Source organism: Teleopsis dalmanni, chromosome 1 (assembly GCF_002237135.1).
Source record: "Teleopsis dalmanni isolate 2A chromosome 1, ASM223713v2, whole genome shotgun sequence".
Taxonomy (NCBI): Eukaryota; Metazoa; Arthropoda; class Insecta; order Diptera; family Diopsidae; genus Teleopsis; species Teleopsis dalmanni.
Genome location: NC_051846.1, coordinates 15532471 through 15557349, shown reverse-complemented (window position 1 = coordinate 15557349; position 24879 = coordinate 15532471). Strand labels below are relative to the sequence as shown.

The 24879-nt window shown below is 27.4% G+C and overlaps 1 protein-coding gene across 3 annotated transcripts in view; it reads left to right on the top strand.

Annotated features, from left to right (window-relative positions):
• The first annotated feature begins 4975 nt into the window (after positions 1-4975).
• Positions 4976-24879, top strand: part of LOC119668150 — a 40153-nt gene continuing 20249 nt past the window's right edge. Inside the window, exons 1-2 of one of the 3 annotated variants that reach the window (XM_038077565.1) lie at positions 4976-5246; positions 12734-12802. In XM_038077565.1, coding sequence (XP_037933493.1) covers positions 5192-5246; positions 12734-12802 — 124 coding nt within the window. In that variant the 5' untranslated portion in view covers positions 4976-5191. Of the gene's footprint in view, positions 5247-12733; positions 12803-21186; positions 21224-24879 lie in introns of those variants that run through there. The other 2 variants (XM_038077566.1, XM_038077568.1) reach the window with 2 other exon arrangements.

The following is a 24879-nucleotide window of genomic DNA, read 5'->3' as shown; positions in this document are numbered from 1 at the left end:
GCTACAGTGAAGCTCCAAAAATCTTTTAACTGCTTCTAAATATTTATAAAATTTTAGTATATATTTCAGAAAACAAAAGAAAAGAAAAGAAAAAGTATTGAGAACTTTACACAATACATATTTCAATGCTTTTAATAAATTTACTCTAAATTAAATCATAAAAAGTAATTATTTCATTTGGCTGCATAATTATATCGAATGAACACAATAAAGGAAATCAATAAAATTATTAAGCATTTATTACTACATTTTCCCCGAAGTGAGACTACATAAGTTTAACTAATAGAAAAGCAATTGAACTCGTATTGGATTCGATTACCTTTGGGTATTCTAAGAAAACATTAAGCATTTATTTGGTGTGGCAAAGTTGAACTAACGACCAAAAACCATTAGCCAAGAAATTGAAATTTATGGTTTGGCTTATCTCACCTCATATTAAATCAATATTTAAGAATATTTATGACAAAACAAAAATGACCAAAAATATTTAAATTTAATAAATAAAAAGTTAATTTTGATATTAAAAGAATTACAACGATACGATTACAAATGTTATGAAGGGATATGGCGTTGTTTCCGTTCGGAAAGTTAAAAATAAGCAGCACGTTCTCCATTTTTTATTACATGTCAAACCGCACGATAGGAAGGTCATGGCTGTAACATATTTCGTGGGTGACAAAAACGAGGTCAAAGCAAATGTGGGTGACATATTTTGAGCATTTATATCTTAATTACAAAAATTCCTTCCCAACAAATAAAAGCGGTATAAGTTAAGTTGTGGATATTGAGATAAAAAATAAATCATTTATAATAAGTAATTTCATAGAATTTTTATATATATAGTATCCATTTATTATTATAACCTAATACTTTCTTATACAGTTATCTATAATAGGAATTTTTATATAAATTTAAAATTTTTTATTTTATAAATAAATAAATACTTTTAACCAAAAGTAATAAATAAGTACAATAAATAAATAAATAGTTACATAAGTGCAGTCCAAAAAATCTCTAGGAAATTTCAATTTACTTTACCTCAATTTACTCGAACTCGCACACGCACACGCACACGGCCTATAAATCCAATATATACTTTTTACTTATTACATTTTTTTTCATCGATGTTTTCAAAATCATTTTTCATATAAAATCCAATACACAGACCATATGTAATATTAACAAAAATAATCAATATCGTAGGTTACCATTTTCATTCATGACTGAGTGGATTCACAAGTATAAGTCATTTTTGGATTGACTTTAGAACCATTTAAATATCATATTTCAGAAAAGCTTAAAAAAATACTTTTATGCTTTTTGAATGGCAACATTGAGAAACACTACTATCTTGCAACACACCGAATATTTAATAACCAATTATTAAAATTCAAACTATTAACTATCTCACATTTCATATCACATCTTCATATCTTTATATTTTAAAAAATGTGAAAAGCTAATGTGAATTTTAAATTTTATAAATTCGATATGAATCGATAAGCGAGATGTAACTAATACAATTCTCATTAGCTTCTTTGACATTTACACTTCCATGAGCAATGTTTGGTTAGAATAGATGTTAAAATTATCTGATTTTATATATCTAAAGTTATTCATTTACGAGTAAAGATCATTTATGATATAGCTGGGCTTTTAGAAGAAATTTCTGAATTCTTCCAACAACAAGAATATGTTAGGCATCTAATCGAGAGATGTGTAATAAATTAAAAATTAGTTTATGATTCTAAAATATAATTTTTGACTATAAATTTGTTGCATATACTCTTCTTTGGTACTCTGTATCTTGGTGAATACTGAAAATGAAAGTTCCCTCTCACTTACTATTTTTTTTAGGTTTTTTGGACCAAATAATCATCTTCTATAATTGTATCATTTCTCTAGAATATATTTATTTATAATTTAGTATTTGTCATAAAAAATATAACTCTCAAAATAAATTTCAAAAGCAAATTAATTTATATTTAAAGTAAAAAAATTTTAAATTTCCAACCTTATTAAGTTGGGATTTGAATTTGATTACAACATGAAAAAGATATTGACAAAAAGGTCTTCAAGCATGTATCTAAAAAATTTGTTCTCATCGATATAAATTTTTTCAAACAAAAACTCTTATACACAAATATATATATATATATATTATATGTATATAAGAGCGTATTTATATATATAACCTTAAGTAATTTAAATGTTTTTAAAAAAATATAATCAAAATAAATTTAAGCGATAATTTTTCCTTGCCAAGTTTTGGATCAAATCAAAGAGAAAACTAAGAAAAAAACAAACCGAAAATTCTAATTTTAAAGTAAATTTATTCAAAAAAATATAAAAAAGTTCAGGAAAGAAAAAGTCGCATCTATTATTGAAGCAACAACAAGAATAGCTCAATTTGCGACAAATTAAAAAATTAAATATAATGGAAGAAAATCGCTTTCTGTAGAATTCTTCATTTGAAAAAGAAAATTTACGTAAAACATTGGGAAAGCAATGATTCGAATAAATTGAGTTTGCGATTAGAGATCAGAAAATGCATTCCATGGCATTTTCTAATTGAAAAGCCAATTAAAAATGTTTTTCTCTTGAATTTCTTCACTATATATATATAACACATATATATATATATGCTTATATATAAGCATATAAGAATGAATATATTAAGTTCTAGATAGGTAGATGAAGTGAGAGTTCTTTGCGGTGGTTATAATGGTCTGGGTAAGACATATAGGACAATCAAACTCCATACACCTAAAACTCTACGATTATAACATTAACGCAATTATGAAAGTGAATATTTATTTGATTTCTTAACTGCTTTGGTTGTAAGGTGAATTGAAGAATATACTTGAAATTAGATCAAGATAAGGAATGACAATAGGAAAATAGCTCTTCAGATATCTTGTCCATAGACACCATTAGACGATCTAGAGGATTTCAGATAGGATAGGTTCAAAGTGTTTCCATGTTGTCATATAGTCCAGTGTCTTTGGAAAATCGTTGTGCTTTATTTTGTTCTTATGGATCAAATCTTATGTATTAGATTTGGGGAACTTAGGCTCTACTGTCCTTGGTTTAGATACTAAATCAATAGTAAGTACGTTAGAAATCAATACCTTCCTAATAAAATATATCCGGCTAGCTTAAAAAAGGTAAAATCCTTTCTGTTTGGATTTTACTGTTGAAGATGGATTTTTTTAAAACTGTCGAGGATGCAGTGCTTTGGTATCTACTAATATTATTATCATATAGTTAACTCATATATATCAGTAACTTAATGTTAGATAATGTGTTTATCATTTGGAATTTCTCCTAACTTCAAAATGTATATTAAATCTTTAAATTTATTTCAATATGAATTTACTACCATAAAAGTATTTAAAATAATTATTAAATTTTATTTTTAAGATCAATTATGACGAAAGAAACTATTTCTTAATTAAAATTATTTTTTTAATGGGTGGGTTTGACAAGGTGAAGAGTAGTGAACAACAAATTTTATTTTTGAATTAATTGAATTTTTGACTGATCATACAGCTGTTTCGAGTAATGCCAAATAGCCATCATCAGCGATCTTATTGGAAATATTTCTTATATATAATTATTTATAAATATTTTCTTAAACTCAAAGTAGCAAGACCTAAACTTATACCCTTTCTAATTTGAGGTTCTCAGTTGGCATCGTTTAACCAACTGACCCAAAGCCAGCCGTACTTGACTTGTATTATTATTTTATGCAAAAATAATTGATTAAATAAAATTTTTGAAATGTTCTGTCTTTATAGTTTTTTATGTTCTCGATTTGAAAGCACATGATTATTCATTTTCATTAATAAAGGAAACTAGGGTTGATAATAATTATTATTTTTTTTTCAAATTTGTGCTTTTCATTTCCACGTACTTTGAGTTAATAACTGAAATAATGAATACACAGCAATACACAGACAATATTTTCCAAAAATACAAAAACCTACAAATATGATTTCAAATTAAAAGAGTTTCAGTCAGATTCGTTCACAGTAACGCCAAATGCAACAATAACAAGTGTTCTTTTATAATGTGTAAATATATAATATGTTAGCAGATACGTAAATACTTAGATACATAGATACGTAGATGCGAAAGATAAATGTGAAATTGGTGTTCGTTGTCATCGATGTTGTTGTCGTTTTTGTTTATTGTCGGGTTTGTCGCGTTCTATCAATACTAACACTCACTATGCACAGTCGGCACACTGTTCGAGTGCTCCAATGAATGGATGGAAAAATCAGAAACGAACGACACATAATGCCGAGCTGACCACAAAGCGACGCGCGGATATTCACGAAAGTTTTATAGATACTAGATACTTTAATGTTATTTTCAGTAGTACGACGAAGTTCAGTACTACGACGAGCTATCAGCACATGTGCGAATGGAAAAGTAACTTAGTTGTGACTTACTTGGCTTAACCGGCAGTTGAGTCAGTGGGAACGAATTACAACGCAGTCAATGAAAAGCGGCGGTAGTGTTGAAATTGTACTTAAAAGTTTTAAGTTAAAACTGAATGAATATGAAACTCAACCGACTTCTCTCCACTGATCAAAACCGTCAAATAAACAGTCAGAAGCCGAAGCAAAAATTTGAAAATCATCAAATATACGCGCGTGTGAAAAATATTTGAATTTATTTTGCATTTTTACATTTAACTTAAATATGTGAAAAGTAATAAAATTAACAAATAAATTTTGTTAACTGTGCCAACTAAACTAAAAATTCAATCTGTACTCGCACGCAAAATTTCATGAAACAATAAAAAAATTATAAAAAAAAATCATGTTCATCCCAAATATATTTAAAGAAATTGTCTTATTAGAAACATTAAAGCATTAAAACGTTAAAACGTTAAATCATCACATTAAAAATAACTTAAAAATTGTTTCAAAAAGTGGCTGAGAACACATTTTCTTTTCGAGTTGAATATTTTTTTAATATTTTGAAAAATTAAATATCTTAAAATTAAACGAAATAAAATGCAAATGTCATTTCGTCAAAAGCAATTTGCATGTGGGTGATCGTTAGCAGAATCTTAAGAGGAAAGCGTTGGTTTTCCAAAAAAAAGATTGAATAAAAATAAATCCAGAAAAAAACGCATTAAAATTTTTGAACTATAAAAGCAAGAAGGAATTAAAATAAAATGGATAACGAAGACGCAAAAGAGAAAGAAAAGATGCATCATCCATGGGATGAAGGTACGACATCATCAAAAATAATTCAATTTATTTACATACAATTCTAGTATCCAAAAAATTACTAATACGCAATGGTGACCATTAATTTTCTTTGTTTGAATAAAAAGTACACAAGTTAAGAGTGCTTAAATTTATCACAGCACGTCAGTGTTGATATCTCTAGCCTTAGAATTGGCCAGATTCTTTCCTATATATGAATGCCTCTGGCCGGTTCACCACAACTAACTAACTAACTAATGTCAGTATTATTTTTATAGAAACAATTAAAAGTAAGCATGACTTTTAGTGTAATATAAAGAATTATCTTTGAGATGATTATGTTTATATAAGCCACATTTGTTTTTTAATTACAAAACGATAAAAGTTTTATCAGAAGATACACTATTTATGTAGATATAAGTAATTAGTAATTTTATTTAAATTTTTTTATTTAAATACACTATTACTTCAAACTTTACATATATTAAGCAGTAATTATAACTATTTTGCATATAGAATAATGCTTTGATATTATTATTACACTTTCCAAATCTGTTTGAAATGAAGTTGAGGGCTCCTGAAGTTGCCGATAATATACTAGCAAAAAAATTCATTTCAAAACGTATTATAAGATTTTCCATAAATTAAATAAATGTTTGTCAGATCTGAACGGAAACAGTACATATAATAGCGTATCTGTATTATTTAAATATCAGGACATAGTGATTAACGCAATAACCGTAGAGTTAATGAACTGGAACGTGAAAGCGCATTAATGGAGTATATAATTTATTCAAGATGTCTATAAATCTATGATGTGCTTTACTTCCTTCGGAAACCACAAATAGTGTGGTCAATCGCATCAAGAATATACAAAGTCTATCTGTTTATTAATCCATTTATCAAACTATTTTACTTAGGAATATTATCTTTGTTATAAATGTGCATTGCCTAATAAACACATACGCACTGAGAAGCGTTTTTACTTAATATATTTGCGATTTATGTAAAAAAAACAAGTACGAATTAGAGTTTTTGTTATATACAGTAAAACTCCTTGGTATTAAGTAAACTGAGAGAATAAGCACATTTATAGTCTGCGGGTCGGAGTACAACACAACAGCCTTATTAATCATATCTCTAATTGGTATCAATAAGAAAGTAGGGCTCTATACTTAGTACTCGGTGCCAACCCGTGTTATATATATGCCACTATTTTATAAAATAGAAATTGGTATTTGTTTTATCTGTAAATAAACATTGGATTTAATAGAACCTTGTCTATACCAATAAACTATAGTAGATGTGATTAATTTTTCTATATTCTAGCGAGACTCTAAAGTACATTATCTTCTTGTGATAGTTAAGACTTTAGACAGTTACTTTTTTAATGTATTTCGCGTCATGTTTTTATTATTATATGCGTTTTTGTTAGTGAAATGCAAATAAAATAAAAAATAATAATAATTGTTCAGTTTTTATTAAATGCATCTATATAAACGAAACCGAAAGTCTCAATCTTATCTGGTTAATTATATTTTTTTGCAATATCTAAAGAGTTATATACAAATAAAAATAGATAAAAAGTTAAGATATTTTCTTTTATTAAGCGTCACTGTTTCTAGCTATTTAATTCTGTTATTTACAAATATTATCTTATTGCAAACAATTAACAATAGAATTTGCAGCTTAGTCTTTACTTTGGTTAATACCATTTATAAGATTCAAGCGAATTCGTAAGAATTCTTTTTATTATAACAGTACTTACTTAATAAAAATAATAAAAAATTAAACAATAATCTTCGTAAATAATATATATTTGAAATATTTCATTTTATGCACATTTATGAGTATTAAAAAATTATATTTACTGCCTTTATATATATCTTTTACTGTACTATTCCTTTTATTCTTAATTATTTCAACCCAACGTAGGTCAAGTGATTACCGAATGAATATAAATCGTCACCATTAAGTTTAAATTAAAAATCGTCTCAACTCCAGTATAATTCTACAGTAGTGCAGAAGAAGACATCGGGTATTAAAATAATTATGAATCTTAAGTCCACTTTTCGCCTTGAAATTAATTCTTTTTTTTTAAAGAAATATTGTTGAAAGCACTATAAACTTTTTGTAAGAATAAAAGCATATTTTATCAAATTTAAATAATAAAAATATATTGCAAGACAATGATCAAGGCAATATTTCTAGGATTTTAAACTAAAATTGACGAAACATATAAATTAAATATGAGTAAAAAGTCTCTCTGGTGCTTAATAGCCATTTAAACCATTTTAAAAATAATAAAGTACAAGCATATTTGGACATCAAAAAGGTAGAAGCATCTATTAGTTCCAATAATGCAAAATCTCTAAAAAAATTATTTGTGAAAGACAACAAAAATTTAAAATTTAAATGAACAGTAGCTCCTCTTAGCATAGTGACAAATATGAGGAAATATTTGGTTTGGAACTTTCCTCAATTTTTTTATTATTAAACCAAGTCTAAGACAATTCAATTGTATGATCTTAATATTCTAAATAGTCTTGCAAATTAATATCTTAGTTGCCAGCTTTATTTAAAATGTCTAATTTGTATCTAATAGTAACAATATCGGTTTTAATTATCAAGTTATTTTATAAACAATGTAGTATTTAGTTTATGTAGTATACTCTAGTATTAAACATTTGTTCATTAAAACTTTTTGTCCATAATGTAATTACAATATGTGCATATATACTTGTATATAATACAAAAATTCATTCATATGTATACATATACATTTATGTAGGTATGATATCATTAAAATAAAATGAAAAATTTAAAACTATTTTGCATTTAAGTGGAAAATAAATTAAAATAGGTAACTACTTCTTAGTCTCATAAGAATTCATTTGGATTGCGTTTCTTTAGCAAAAAACAAATTTTTGCATTGCAGTCAGAAAAGTCTTTTATCTTGAAAAATAGTGGACAGCATTCTTGTTCTTAAACTTGTTTCTAAATCTTAAGCTCCGTTATATTAAATTATTATTATTTTTTTAATATTATTAATATTTATTAAACTCTTGCAACACTTGATCTTGACTGCAATAATTTTGAACGTAGCAAAAGTCACGTTCCTAAAGCAACTTTTAATATTTCCAGTCATTTAAATACGAATCTTTGAAACATGTTATTTGAAAAGCAAACTTCAACAAATTAATCAATAAATAGTTTGTATTTTTAATAACCTTAAACTAAATTAAAAATAATATATATTAAAACTTAATCACCAAATTTTTTTATTGAGTTTGTAAAAAATTATTACTCTAAAGCAAACTACTGTAAAAAACTGAAAACTGAAAATAATTTATTTATTTTTTTTTTGTTAATTTACATACTAAACAATTAGTAAACAGTTTAATTTTATTTACGAAAATATAATAATATAGTCAAATACTCAATAGTATGTAAAAGTTAAAGAAAAAAATTTGTTAGAATAATAATATTTATATGTAAAGTAGGACCTATACTCTAAACCCAGAAGAGGGCACAATAGACCTGACATTCGCAGTGCCACATCCCTTAACAAAAATAATAAATAATATTTATATATATTATAAAACAAAATAAAATAAGCATTCACGAAAAAAAGCATTCATTAAAAGGCATAAAGTTCAATAGTGAAAAACATAAGTGAAAAAATAAAGGCACTGAACGTTTAGATGTTAAAAATAATAATAATAATAATAATGGTTATGTAGCGTTTAGCAAAGCTTCAGACACTACTATTCACCAGCTAGAAATTACACAAAGCCAGGCTCTGAGAAGACTTTTCCATGGTACATTAGGACGAATGACATCCTCAGGAACATCAAGATTAATCCCATCAAAAATTACATATAGAATAGAGCCCTGAAATTATTTGCGAAAACTGACAGACTTACCAACACCGCGTTATCAAATCTCAAAATGGTTACAGGCTTCTCGGGGAAGTATGCAGATCTGAGGTAAATTATTGGGGGGGGTTTTGAAAATACCTCGAGTTAAAAAAGAATATAAGTGCTTAAGTACACTAGCTCAAAACAGCTTCAACATAATAAATAGAAAAAGAAAGGCACTTAATGATTGAAAGGGATCGACAATCAGGGTATATTCATAGTCAAACAATATAGATTTTGATTGTTAATCTCTAGATAAAGTAAAACATACAGTACATTGTATGTTTAAAATAGTAAAAATTTTTTTAAAAGGTAAGAAAATTTAAATTAAAAAAAAAAAACTTACACATTTTGAGCAAATATGCTAAATTTTTATAGATACATAATTTTATGGTACTGAAGGAAACTGTTTTCAGTCAAGTAAATTCAATTTTCCACAACTTTTTTGAGTATTAAAAGCTGTCTCTCACGATTTTAATACCCGATGTCTTCTACGGAAGTATAGATTCTGTATAACTATATTGGAGTTGAGATGATTTTTAACTTAAACATAATGGTGGCCATTTATACTCATTAAGTAATGATATTATTCATTTTCTAATATTATCTAATTTACTTTCAGGTGGGTTAGAATAACTTCCTTAACATACTCGAGATTTCAAAATATAAATAAAGTTTATGTATTTAAACCATACCGCATTTGAATAAGACAACAAAAATACGAATATTTACGAAGTTAATCAGTTTGTTTGTAAGCAAATAAAAGCAACAGTTTTTACTACATGCGAGTAATTCGTAACCTAAAATCTTATAGACTTGAAGTAGACTTATGTAGTAAAGCGGGTGGATGTGAGGCAGTCTGTTATAGCTACAGGTGTTACCGGTGTGGGCCAATTGTTGGAAAATTTTGCATGCAAACTTTAACGTCTTACAAACGTTAATTTTTCAGTTTATGTTAATTTAAGTTTCGCCTGTCGAGTTGAAGATATTTGCATTGAGATTTTCACACAATCTTCTTAGCCTTTTATTGATTCGAAATATTACATATTCATAAAAATAATTTTATATTTTTTAAATAATTTTTATATAAAACTTACTAAGCTAGGAAATAAGTGCTCACTATATGAATGAATTTAGTATTTTTTTTTATTGTGCAATAAATTCATGTAGAATTTTTATCTAATCTTAGCGCTTTGTTATTTTGATGTTCCCCAGTGTTGTGTTGTTGCCTTCAGTTGGCTTTTGATTAGGTTTTATATCATCATTTGACATTTGACGTATTATTTATAGAAGAATAAAAACGCTTTAGTACTCAACTAGTAACTTTTATTTGAGCTTATGAGTTTATGTAATAAAATTTGGCAAAGTCCAAATTATTTATTGGTCGAATATTTTCACGGCTTCGGCCAGAAGCTATAGTCTAAGTCGAGTACTAAGATTTCTAAATTCATTTACACTACACACAATTTACTGAATATGGTACCTTTGACTGTGTAAATAAAAAAAGTTATTCACGCACATATCTAAACTTGTATATATATATATATATGACGACCTTCTCACATTTTATTTACATTGGCATGGAATTCTCAATTAGTTTTTATTTTCGTATTTGTTTTTAATTTAGTACTTAGTAAATAACTAAGTACGAAATTATTTACTACTAATTATGAAATATTTATCAAAACAATACAATATTATGGTTTGAAATTAAAATAATATGAGTAGTTCTTAAACCGATGATGGAGTATGTTCAACATTCAGAAATAATTTAGAATGTTTATATGAAAGTAATAATATTGTTTAATATAATTATGATTTCTATGTTTATATATTTAATGAATTTAAGTGAAGAAGAATGCCGTCATTTATTTTAAAACGAGAATGTGTCATAACCAGTGTTGTAATGTCCCTAGTTACAAGTATCTAGATACTGAATCTAGGTACATATTGGCTTACCTCGTATACTACTTGGATATATTTTTATTCGTGTACACTACAATAGATACAAATATTTTATATATATATATATATATGTATATATATATATTTGTAAAATATGTATAGCTAGTCAAAAATACAGACCAATAATTAAATAGATACTTATATTTTCAAGTTACATAAAATGCAATTATATATTCATTATTGTATTTGGTCTGTGTGTAGCTAAAATACATATTGTATTTGCTTTCAATATAAAATAGTGCGTCTTAAGTATTAAATTTTTATTCAAAATTGTACCTTTCAATTAGCTTTGAATAAGCCTCGATAGTATTACAGAACTGTATCTATATTTATATCTATTTTCTTTAAGAAATCTGTACCTAGTTACAAAAACATTTTTTTTCCGATAGGTGAAAAGCATCTAAAACCAGAATGTGAGATTTGAACCCACTAAAATCAGCTTTTAGGAATGAATTGAGAAGATTTCCACAGTAATGCAGAACCTTCATTCTAGTAATCAGGGTAGAGAGATGTGGCTTAATACCTAGCGAACTAGGTTGATATAAGCCAGAAAGCATGGACGTAGTGCAGGTACAAAGGGTCTAGTGGAGCGGATTGGGTTAAGATAGAAGAACAAAGTAAAACTAAATATATATAAGCTATTATACATACAAATTATACGAGCATTTTAAGACATTCATCTTTTTAACTATTTTACAGAATATAAAATATACGAACTATTTGAATGTAAACGAGTATCTGCATAGTTAAACTATTTGATGCAAATCCGAAGATTCATATATGCTGAGTGGGTTGATTAACAAATAAATCGAATAATAAGAACAGTATTAGTATGTTGAGCAATCGTCTAAAAAGAAAATAATTAAACATAAGAGTAGCATCAAAAATTATGGCCAAAAACACTTCTTTTATTTAAAGATATTTAAAATCTAGTTATTAATCATTATTTCAAATAAAAATAAATGATTTTGTAGTATGGCACTTATGTATGTCAGATATTTATATTTTTTCAGTCTAATCTATAATTTGCATATTAAAGTACTAAAAACTACCAAGCCGCTTTACAGATCTACTTCTATTTCTTAATTACCGCTACAGATCAAATATAGGATTGTTTTTTTGTTTTTCAACTTAACAAGAGTCCTCAAGGTTTCTCGCAGTTGTTTCCCCGTTATTAACATAAAATCGTTTTAGTATTTGTATCTAGTTGTCACCAGTCTAGTGACAACAGTGATGTCGATTTTCAAACCACAATTTATGTATCACTGATGGAAGTGTTTTCTTGATATATCAATAGTTCGGATGATTCTTTGAGATTGTAAACCTATATCCGATACCATTTGATTCTTCTATAAACTATAAATTCTCCTGTTGAACTTTGCCAAATATTCTATAAATAAACAGGAAAACCATACATTAGTTTAAAGTTTATGGACAATTATAAATTCTAAACTAAAGTAGTGATTAAAGAATAGTCATATAAAGAATTTAATTTATAAAAATTAACTAAATTAAAATTGCTGAATTTTTTATATTTTGTAGAAGGTCATAATCAAAAAATGGCCTATATAAACAGTTGATTTTTTAGAAATAAATAATAATCCTTAATTCAAATATTTGCAGGACTAACAAGAAATCGTTTGACCGGCGCTGCATTGACAAGATTCTTGGTTTGCATTGCACCAGTTATGGGTAAATCACAACAACAATTTCTATTTAAAATTACCATATATGTATATCATATGCGCTACACCATTTGATATATGTATTAATGTTGAAGTGAATAAACAAATCATAACGCGTCATTTGTTGTTGTGCTCATAATATATTATATTAGTAAAATATATATGTCGATCTTCTTTTGTTATGGTTTGGAGTTAATAATGGGAAGAGTGCTTGGTACTAGAATAATTATTTTATAAGTTTACCGATCCGAGGTCATACCGATCATGTTCTGTAATATTGCATATTACAGATATAAACATTTCTTGCGCATTACACACATATTTCAGCAACTTGTTGCAGAAACATTGCCATAACATGCAACATGTATATGACTCTCTTGTAGTCAGAAATTCATTTTGGTGTTTAATAAAAGTAATTGTTATTACATTATTCCATATAAACATGTTATAATTAAATTAAATTCACTTATAGAATATATCATACATGCCATGTACTTTTGGACCAAAACCCAGAATTATACATATATTTCATTATATATGTCATACTAAATAATATATTTGTTGTTCTGTTTTTAAATACGCTTACGCATGTACACATTATTTTATTCATATTTTATATCTGCGATGATTACTAAATGTTTTCACTGCTCATTTGTGGGTGTTTTTCCTTGTACATTTTCTGTGTACAGTATTTTGTGTATATAAGTATGTACTATCCGTAGAATACGAGTATTTTGTCAGTTTGCTCGAACCCAAAATACTCGTACATGACAAATATTTCATTTCGTCGATTTGCCTTCATATGCCGCCAACTTAAAAGAAAATTCAAACAAGGTCACCAATCTGTTGCCCAACGTTGGATGCTGAGTATGTTGCCATAGGATTTTCAAAAAAATCTGTTCTTGGCGCCCGACACTGTCAATTGCTGAGTAAGTCAAGTTAATAATTTGCTAGTCGATGATGATGATGATTGCGTTACTGTATATATCGTATAAAATTTCATTTAAATTATTTATAAGACTTGATTTGTTTGATTTGTTCTGTTTTTTTATATACCTTAATTAACTTTCTGATTGAAAAAGTTATAATCAATTTTGAATAATTTTTCATAATAAATTTTTATCGGATTAGAATTTGGACAGAACCTGAAATTATCTAATTGAAATTTGTACTCCAATTTGGATCATATGATGAACATTTCGCATTTGTTCAAAGCACAAATGTGTTAAAAAGCACGTCACATTGTATAAAAATTGTTAAAAATACAAATAATTCGTATATAAGTTTAGTATCTTATCTTTTTCAATTGTATTGCGCGTTATGGAGATACGTTAATATTTGTAAATACTCCTATAAATATTCAGCATTATATACTGAAAATACTGAAGTGTTCCATATGGCAATATAAAATACTAATATTATACTTGAGATATTATCAGAAGCGTTTAGAGCTATTTTTAATATTTTTAATATTTAAGCTGTTGTATTTATTATCTAAATAGTATAAATAGAATAAATGTTTAATCTATGTTTGTACTTTAATGGAACATGTTTTAGTATATTTATGTAAATGCGTATATATACATATGTTATAGCATTTCTAAAATGAAAAAAAAGAGCTTTCTGTCTTATCGTAGATCTCCATGTTTAAATTCTGTGGACAGATATAAATATATTGCAATCTAATGACTTATACATTCCCATATTCCTTTATAGCACGTACTACTACAGCTTATTTTATGACACATCGAAAGGACGAGTCCCTTCAACAGATTTCTTTGCGTATAATATATAGTATAAACCTATTATGTATTCAAAACCAGACTTGCAAGGTTTATATTTTGATGCATTCGAAAATAGCAAACACTCCTTATTCCATACACTTTTTGCTCTTATTTACAAAAAGAAACATCTTTTTATTAGATATTAGTCATATGAACTTAGGTTAATCAAAGAAGTAATTTTAAAATTTTTTTATCAAACCATCGGCTTAGCTGTAAACAATACTACAATTTAGAGAACCTAGCGAAAAAAAGTAGTCAAAAGTTTTTAATTTAAATCTGAAAGACTGAATCTCATAATGATCGCTTACAGGGGATAGAATACATAGTTTTTAACGTGATTACATACCATTAAGACTCAAAACATCACGGTATTTTTAACTCACATATCAGCATAATGTAATGATAAATGCCCCCATTGACATTCTAACTTATCCACTGGTATCACTATAACCACTATCCGCTAGTATACTATCACCAAAAACATCTCTGCTGTTTTATGGAGAGCACAGTACCATATTGTAGAATGCAACTCCACATCGATTGTAAGTAATGAATAGAGTCATACTGTTCGCGTGACTTTGAGTTTTAACCACAACCACTAAGACACTACCATTAAAGGAACCAAAATCAATTAGTCAGGATAGCCGAAGCTATGTGCCCTGATCCCTGTGGTATCAGATCTACACCTCATGTTGGGTGCTGCAATTGAAATTCTTTCGAAAACCATTTATACTCGTAACAGTATTTGGTGGTGCTTAATGGATCGTAGTCCCCTATTGTAAACTATTTCCCGCGGGGACGCTCTCTTGGGACAGAAGTCTTAAGTTATTTAATGTGATTACCTGTAATGAAAGCTCAAAATCTCGATATTTTTGAAAGAATTTTCGATATGATATGCCTATAACGATCTCCTCGCAATTGCACTGAATTTCACCCTACCAATTGAAGTTATACCTCCTCCTTGATGAGGAGCGAAGCCTATCTAGCATCTCAGCTGGTCTATGGGTCACAGCTTCCGATTGAAATATGCAACGCCATATCGAATGAAAGTAAAGTTCATGGTCTCAATTTGACTTCCTTTGTAGCTAACGGCTTAAATTCTTTAAACTAAATCTCTAACTGTAATCGTTCCGAATTAGAGGTCTATGCGTGACATGTTGCTGCTGCCTGACTACCCAATTCTTAATCAAACCATTACATTTAATTTATAGCAAGTATTTGAAATTAATTATGGTCAATAAGTTCAACATTAAAAATAGTTGGAGTCAAAAGGTGTGTATATGCTAAGCGAATATTTGTAATAAGTTTATATTGAATGCAATTATGGCTCAAAGTCTATACATTGTATAATGAAATATTAATGCAAAATAACTACTTTAGCGTTCGCTATAAAGCCAAGCCAAATCAGACCACAAAGTTCTTGGAACGGTGCACTCAAGAGCAATAAAGCCAATTTAGTAATTAAAATTTTAATTTTATCGACTTAATATTTGCGCAAAAAAAAAAAGAAAATGTACACTGAAATACAGAAAGAAAAAAAAATTGAATAAAACTGAAAGCATTTAATTAGTGGATTGGTTGGTGTTCGGCATGGTTAAAAATCAAATTGAGTACGATAAACGGAAAGAACCAGCCGTTAGAGTCTGAGTTCAGTTTTAGTTTCGTGCTCAAAGCTATAAAGTTTATTGGTTTAGTTAGTAACTATGAATTTTACTAAAATTAGTTACTGATTTACCCCAAAGTAAAACATGTGAGTTGCTAAAAATGTGAAGTGCTAAAAATTTTGAAATCAAATACTTGATCAGAAAGAGTTATTTAGTTACTTAAAAAACGTTTTTTAATTATATGTGAAATTCTATAATTTATCCTTAATTTTAAACTGAAATTGCAAAGTCAAACGCTGGGGTTCAATGTTCGTCTATATTAAAATGCTATGTCATAAGTTTTAACATTAAAAATAACATAATTTTTGTACATGGGCTCATCTCTAACATAATGTTTTTATTACACTTACGCTAATTGCATTGGGCAATTCTTTCGCAATTCGCTATATTTGAAAAAATTGTTCAATTGATTTGCAACAACAAATTTCTCATGTGCTAATGAACTACAATGAGAGCGGCACAATGAGAGTCTCACAATGAATTTCATTCATTAGAACGTTTAAGCTAAAAGCTTTCAATTTATAAATAAAAGTTCAAAAAACATTTTCCAATTCTTTATATTCTCAGCGCTATTATTCACTCTTTTGTTGCATATCAAGCGAATTGTTGACATAACATTTTAGTTAACGTAAATAGCCTTATGGCTGCCAACAACAGCTACAACTACAACTACAACCACAGCAGCAACGAGTAGTAAAAAAAGTTTTTTCAGTGAATAAACAATAAAGCATAAAGAAGAAGAACAAATTAATTACTAAATTAAAAAACCGCAGAAATTAATTTTAGCTGCTGTCGTACGTGTACTAAATTTGCATGTTCTAAAAGCTTTCCGTGGAAAAGCTCGACTGGCCATAATGTGAGAAAAATGTACAGCCGTCATTTGTTTTGTGGCTCTGCAAGCAACTATCACTGCGCTTGCGATCATAATGTTATGCTTATCAACTACCAGTGCTGCCAGTGCTTTCAGTTACCCACTCCGCACGCTTGTGCTGTAGAACTGTTAGCGTCAAATATGCCAACAGCGCCATTAAACGGTTAATTTAAGTGAAAGGGCTTTGTGGCACAATAAAAATAAACTTTTCGCTTTGACCTTGTACACCAACACTGATTAGGAGCTTTTTCCCAAATATACACTGAAAAAATTAATACGAATCATAGTATGAAATGTTTTTGCTAACATATAGGAATAATTTTAGTGTATTGAAGTTGAAGTGTATGTTGACTCAAAAATAATGCATTTGCACAAATTTTTAAAATGATTTTACGAATATAATAGTCGGGGCTAAGAACCAATCCTATTTCTATCCTCACTTTAGTTTGTTATAGTTGTGAACCATAACTTCATATAAGTATTTTCAGTTAAAAAAATTATATTTCTACTGAAATTGTGGTAACATAATGCAGAAATTGAGCTGATTATTATTATAGGATGGATCAAGGGTATATTGCAACCTTTAAGACTTATTCTGCTATCCCTGAAGAAAGTTTTTCAAAGTAAGCATTACAAATAAAGAGCATGGTGAACCCAATAATATCCTTTGATTCGATAGTTCTCACCTCATTTAGTTCAGTGAAGACTGGATGGAGACAAAAGATTCATTTGTAGAAAATCGAAGTACACAAGTAGATAATATGGACTCTATATCGCTTTGCATTTCAGAGAATTCAAGGTTGCCTGTATCTTTTAGACCCATCAGTGGAAAGTTTATGTAAATGAGAACTAGGAAAAACAGTTCATCGGTTTCGGTGAACGAAATATTTTACTCATTATAGATATTTGAAGGAATGTTGATTTGTTTGTACCCGCCAACAAAATATGAAATTTTTGTAGCTTAGTAACAACGTGGATTTAGGCGTTCACTATCGTCTTGAAGGTATATTGAAGGTATTTTATAACTATATGACTGAGTTCAATTAAGAATTGAGTAATGTTAATACAAAAAAAAAAAAATTAAACGCCTGTTGCTTAATAACTAAAACATACTTAATTTTCTTTTGGATTACTTTCATAAAAAATTATAAAAATAATTTTTTAAGAGTAAATAGGTAATAATAATTGCATGTATATACATATATATGTATTTATTTAAATTGTTATATTATCGAACCATAATACACAAATTTTCACCATTCAGTCCATTTTATGTGGTAATTTACAGCTAAGCTCACGAAAAAACGTCAAAAATTGAGTTTTTCTTATAAGATTCTTACAATAGAGTAATGCATTAGCAGATAGTTTATGCTTTCCTCTTCTTCTTCGTTACGAAGTTTCAACAAAAGTCTGGTGCTGTCATCTATAGTATTTTACAATCGCGACGATTAGACAGTATCCTATGATTATTCCTATCATTATAGGTAGAGTAAGAAAATACATTTTTGTGTATAATTATTTTAGGTGTCTCTTATTTCATCTGGTTTGCATCAATTTAGTGTTCTTGCAGATTGTTTATTTTGCTCATTTTTGCATTGATTTCCCAGATCAACTATTCCAATTATTAGCTACTTTAGCGGCGTTCTTCTGTTCCCTGAAAAATGAATGTAGCCTTAAAATGAATGTCGTCAGCACACATGCTGTATTGTTTTTTGGAGTATTAGTATGCCCTGACACCCCGATGACGCAAATCCAACGCGGTTCAGTTATCTCCCTAAAGATTAACAATATTAGCATACCTATATATATTTTTTCTGCTCTTTAAGTATAATATTTTCTTTTAAGAACATATTATTATTAATACTTATTTAATACTTTTTCTGATTTAGTTGTTTTGTATAATAGGTTAAGTCGAAAGCAATCTTAATCGATGAAGCAGAGGACAAATCAATTTCGTTTGATTACAACATATTTCACCACCTTGCCAATTTGTTTTTTTTTTATAGAAATGTTAATTGATACGTTCCACTGTATTTTTTGTCTATTTTGTACTCAATAGAATCTTATCAAAACAAGTGAACGAAATAATTACGTTTTTTAAAAAATATATGCGAAAAAATATAAAATATTCAAAGAATCAATAAATTGAAAGCTTTAATTACACATAATATTTTTATTAATATTATAATTATTTTATAACGAAATTAAATTCTTATTTAATTTTATTATTATACTTTCGTAAAAATAAAAATCTGTTAAGAAATCATGCATATCATTATTAATACATAATAATAGAAATGTAATTAAAATTTACATATAATCTATATTTAGATATGTAGTATTTTTATTTTTATAAATATTTTTGAAGTACATAGCTCACCTTAATTGATGAACGTGGCTAAGCAAAAAGCGAAGCACTCACTCATGACATTACGTCTGTGACCAAACCAAGTAGCCAAATAGCCAACCAACCGAACTTTTAATCGGACAAATGTACTCGTATCTGTGGACACACTCTAATAGATCTGGCATATACATTGCAAGTACTCGTAATTGGGTAAATGCATGAATCAAAACAAATAAAAAATTTGTTTCGGCCAGTTTGAAGCATGAAATGCGCTTAACGAATGGCCAGAATGTATTCATATATATACTAGAATACAATATTAAGTGTGTAGTTATAACGAATCTATTCAAGTTATAGAGATATAATGGGGACTCGATATATGAAAAATTCTAATTTGTATAACTGAGTCTATTTCTTTATAAGTATAAAATTTTCTCAGAATCTATATATCCGGTTCATTATGCTATGCAGAGTTTATTCTAAAAGTAGATTCCAATAACTAAATAGTTACCTGTTATTAAAAATTGTTCTTATGCTTAATATTTAACTACATTCATAGTATATATATTATATATAAGTTACAAAGAATATACGTGCCATTTATTTAATAGTTCTGGGGAATATGTTAAAAAACGTAGTTACTTTTTTACCGAAGATATAAGCTCTTAACACTTCTTTAATTTTATAATTGCAGTTTTCTTTTAAATATCTGTTAAATTATTAATAATATTTGTAATATACCATCTAATAAATTTAATTCATTAATACACATTTTATTTAACAAATTTATTTATATAATGAACCTGGCTAGAGAGAATATAAGGAACTTTTAAATTTTAAATATATGAGATTCAATAAGAATGGTTGTATTAGAATCTATTATGTTTTATAAAACATATTAACATTTTAAGATTATTTTGGCCTACTATATTATTTCAACTCTTATTGTCTATGGAGCAGATTTAGGTTTAAAATAGACAAGTTCTAAAAAGCATGGTTATATTTGATAAAAGTCAGTTTCTATTGCAATGGAACTCTAATTACAAATCTAAATTAAACAACCTGTATGTTCTACATCCCCTAAAACATCAATGTAAAGTATTATGTTAACGATTATATAGAAAGTCATGATTAAAGTGGTATCTTAACTTATATCTCATATATTCTATACACTCATAATGACTATAGCAGTACATGTGACATATAGTAAGAATAAAACTTAAAAAGAGTCCAAATTAAAAAATATGTAAAATATTTATAATAATAAATAAATTAATCTAAATATTCATCATTCTGATTTGATATGTAGAACTAATTTTCCAGCCTACGAAAGCGTAGTGCTTGACTAAAAAGAAATGTTATTTCTAAGGTTTTCGTGACGAGGTAATTTTAGTTTCTTATTTCAAATGCTGAAAAAAATATTAATTTTTTTGTTATTGTTTTTTATTTGATTGTATTTCAAATTATACTTGCGTTGTATCTGTATCTGTGTTTGTCTGTCTTTTTGCTAGCTTTTTTGGCGCTGGCAGTATTTTCATTGATTTGTGGTAGTTTTTCAAACGCGATTAAACGCTTAACATGTGAAACTAAAGCTACAAATTCAATTTTTTAATTATTTTCCATTAAGTTTTTTTATTTCGATTTTTATTTTAAATTAATATTTTTATTTCAACTACTTAAATTTGTTTAATTAATTAATTTTATTTAAATTAAATTAAAGTGAAAATGATTTATTTGTTTTTAAGCGCGGCTGGTAATTATGGTGAGTCCGTAACCTCAACGTCAACTGCGATTAGTGCTAATTGTCAGTAATGAGCTCCAATTTATACCACAATATATATATGCAATAAACATAGATACTATATATTATAATAGATAAAATATATTTTATAATTTTATGAGGAGTGCATAATTTAGCTCACGTGCTTAAAATGTTTTAATAATAAAATTACATGCAATAAATAAAATTCATATATGAAAGTAAAAAAAAAAAATCTGAAAAATGTTACACAATTTTATTTGGCATTAAAAGATACAATTGAGTAACCTAAAGTCAAACAAAAACTGTGCGATGTCATAAGGCAAGAATCACCAGATTAAGTAATAAACGTAAAAATATCTATATGATCATCTTATTCAGAGGAACTTAAAAGCTTCAATCTCATCTACACAAAATTCTTATAAGAAAATTATTAATCTTTTAAAAATATAAGCATTACTTTGTCACTTTAGCAATTTTATATTTCTGCTTTTAAATTTACAACTTAGCACACACCTAAGTTTTTTTAATGCATAATGGAAAATATTGTCAGTTGTAAAAATATCTCAATCCATGCATTAAAATATGTTAAAGGATTTCAAGATATAGTAAAGAAGAGTCTGGTACTTAGCTTACAGTTGTTAAAAAAAACAACAAATTCGTTGAAATTATCCTTAGGCGTAGTCTAAAGCAGGGCTGTTCAATGCACTGCCCGCGATATGTTTTCTACTACAACTACGCAAATTTTCTTTTGGTGTAAAATTACATTATTTTATTTTTATGGTATTGGTGCTTGAATTAGTATTGGCGGATTTTGGGTTAGGCTAAGGCCCTATGTTTTCGAAGTTGGTATGCACTTAAGTTGATATGTTTCTCCTGTAACGTAGTGCATCACAATTGGTGATCAGATGTTCCGTAGACTCTTCCTCATTAGAACAGAATCTGCAAATGTTAATGTCGGATATTCCTATTTTGTGTAGGTGTTTATTACATGTGGCGTGGCCCGTTAGTGCACCAGAGAGTGACTTTAGACTCTTCTTCTTTAGATTGAGAGCGGTGTTTGCTGTTTTGGCATCAAAATTCAAGAATTTTTTGGAATGATATAGCCCGTCTATTCCGTCTATTCGTTGGATCCATTTATTGGTCTTCTATTTTATGGTATACTAAATAAATGAATTTAAATTGATAAATTAGTAAAACTAAATTTAACATTATAAACGTATTTTTAATATTATCCACACAACTATGAACATTGTTTCTGTGTTTCTGTGTCCCTCCAATCTGCTCAGTGATTTATATTGGCCCGCGATCATATCTAGTCTGGATAATAATAACAAATATATACGTGATAATTATATCATTAAAAGTCAATTAATCATTGTAAACATGGAATAATCAGAAAATAATTAGAATAATTGTTTTCTTTAAAACTGTTGTTTTTAAAAATACTCAAACTAAAGAATTTTGTTCTTGAAATTCAAGGGAACTCACGCCTGTACTAAGATTACTTGCATTTGGAATTGAATTATATAATGCATTATATAATGAATTTGACTTTACTGATTAAATCAAATGAATATACAATAAAGTGAAGTAAAGTGAGGCATTTGTGTCATTATATTAACTATATATTCTTAAATATATGTTGTGCCATAATATAAATATATAAATTTTATATATGTAATTACAGATTACTTCACTGCTTATTCTTTTTGATAAAAAATTAATACAAAGGAAAAAAAAAATAAATGTCTTTAAAATTAATATTTGCGTTCAATGTTCAGCATTCGAATGAATACCTAAGCGGTTGCCACGATAGTTCAGTTATTCCACTTTAATAATTGCTATGTACATCGAGAAAGTACTTAACAATTATTAGTCCAAGTAGTTTCCTTGTTTTTATGACAAGCTGCTTAGTTCATCTATTATACGAATGATGAAACTTTAACTGAAATTGTGAGCAGAAATTCGTTATCTATGATGAATAATTAACGAATGTATAATGTAGTGCCGCTTCTATAGTCAGTAGATTTTGACAATAAATAAGTCTATAGTGGTAAGATACACAGACTTAGAATACACCTTGGATTTCCCCAAGTTGACAGAACGTGAAAATTATTTCAATAGTTCATCGGTTTTATAGAAATTCTTATAGTTCATTGGTTTTTCATTCTAGTTAGCAGTTTCTATGCAATACAGTCCATATCCATTTTTTAGTAATTTGTTGGTATATTTTCCTTTTTAAAACTATGATAGACGCTTAATATTTTAATGCTATGGGTATTATGTCCTATTCAAAAATTTAGCAGTACCAATTAGTACTGTAATTTCTTTAAAAAACTCTTACGTTCCATACTTGATCATATGTGTAATTTTATATAATTCTAGTGACTTTATCAAGCATATCGTCTTTGATGCTTACATTATAGAGAAATTACATTACATTACATTAATGTGATAGCTTAATAATAAAACAATGTTTGTAGGTAGATAAGTGTGAACCTCCATACTTAGGATAAATTTATTGTTTGTGATAATATATAAGCTCATTATCATCTTGTTAGAACTCCGCAGATAACATATAAGATATTTTTTAGCTAATAGTAACTTAATAAAGTCTTACATATTTTTTATGATAAGAAATACTTTTATATAAATATTTGATTCTATATCACATATTACCTAATCTTATTAGATCAAACCAATTCTATATTAATGAAAATTTATTAAGAAGATTTTTGATATATTTCGTTATAAGATCTCAAACCCTTCTATTAGTACGAAACTCGTAACTACTTAACTTATACTAAAATAATAAAAAATAAAAAGATTTTATAGATTTTTTGTAAGGTAAATTTTATAAATATTCAAATTTACTAAAAAAACTTTACGCTATATAAATTTTGAATCAGATGATGAATTTTTTGAATCATTAAATTACCTAGGTAAATATACATAAATTCACACAAATTTATTTGTAGAATGTTACTTATTGCGAAACTAAATAAAAAAATATTAAAGCTAATAAATAAAGTATACGTAAATAGCTTAGCTCAAATAAGTAATGAATTAGTCAAGTAGAAAGTTATGTGTATAGATACAAAACGCTGTATTGTAAAACTAAAAAAATTATATTTTAAAATAATTTTATCATTATTATGAAAAGAAATATACGAGTAGCATCACACATTGTGAATAGCAAATACTTGTGTTATATGTATGTATTTTATTGGAGAAAAATTGAAAAAATTGATTATATAATAAAATACTATATAAAAGACTTATTCAGTTTTTCAATAATTCATCACTTTATTACGAGTATGATACTAGCATGACGTACCCATATAGACGCATATAGACCGGTGGCCACCTCTAGAAAGAGTACGGAAGTAATATTTCATAATGAATAACATCACGTTAACCATATTGAAATTATTACTGAATGTACTCCTATAAACATCATATAAATATATATTATGTACCTAAATATATGAACTACTTTCTTTATAAATAATCAACATAGTAATTATTTTCATGGATTATTGAACAACATATATGGTTTTCTTTAATTCTATTTAATGCCTGCGTAGTTGTTAGTCAATGCCAAGGTTTCCATTTCAGCGCATCAATTATATATAATTTAAATTATGAAGAATATA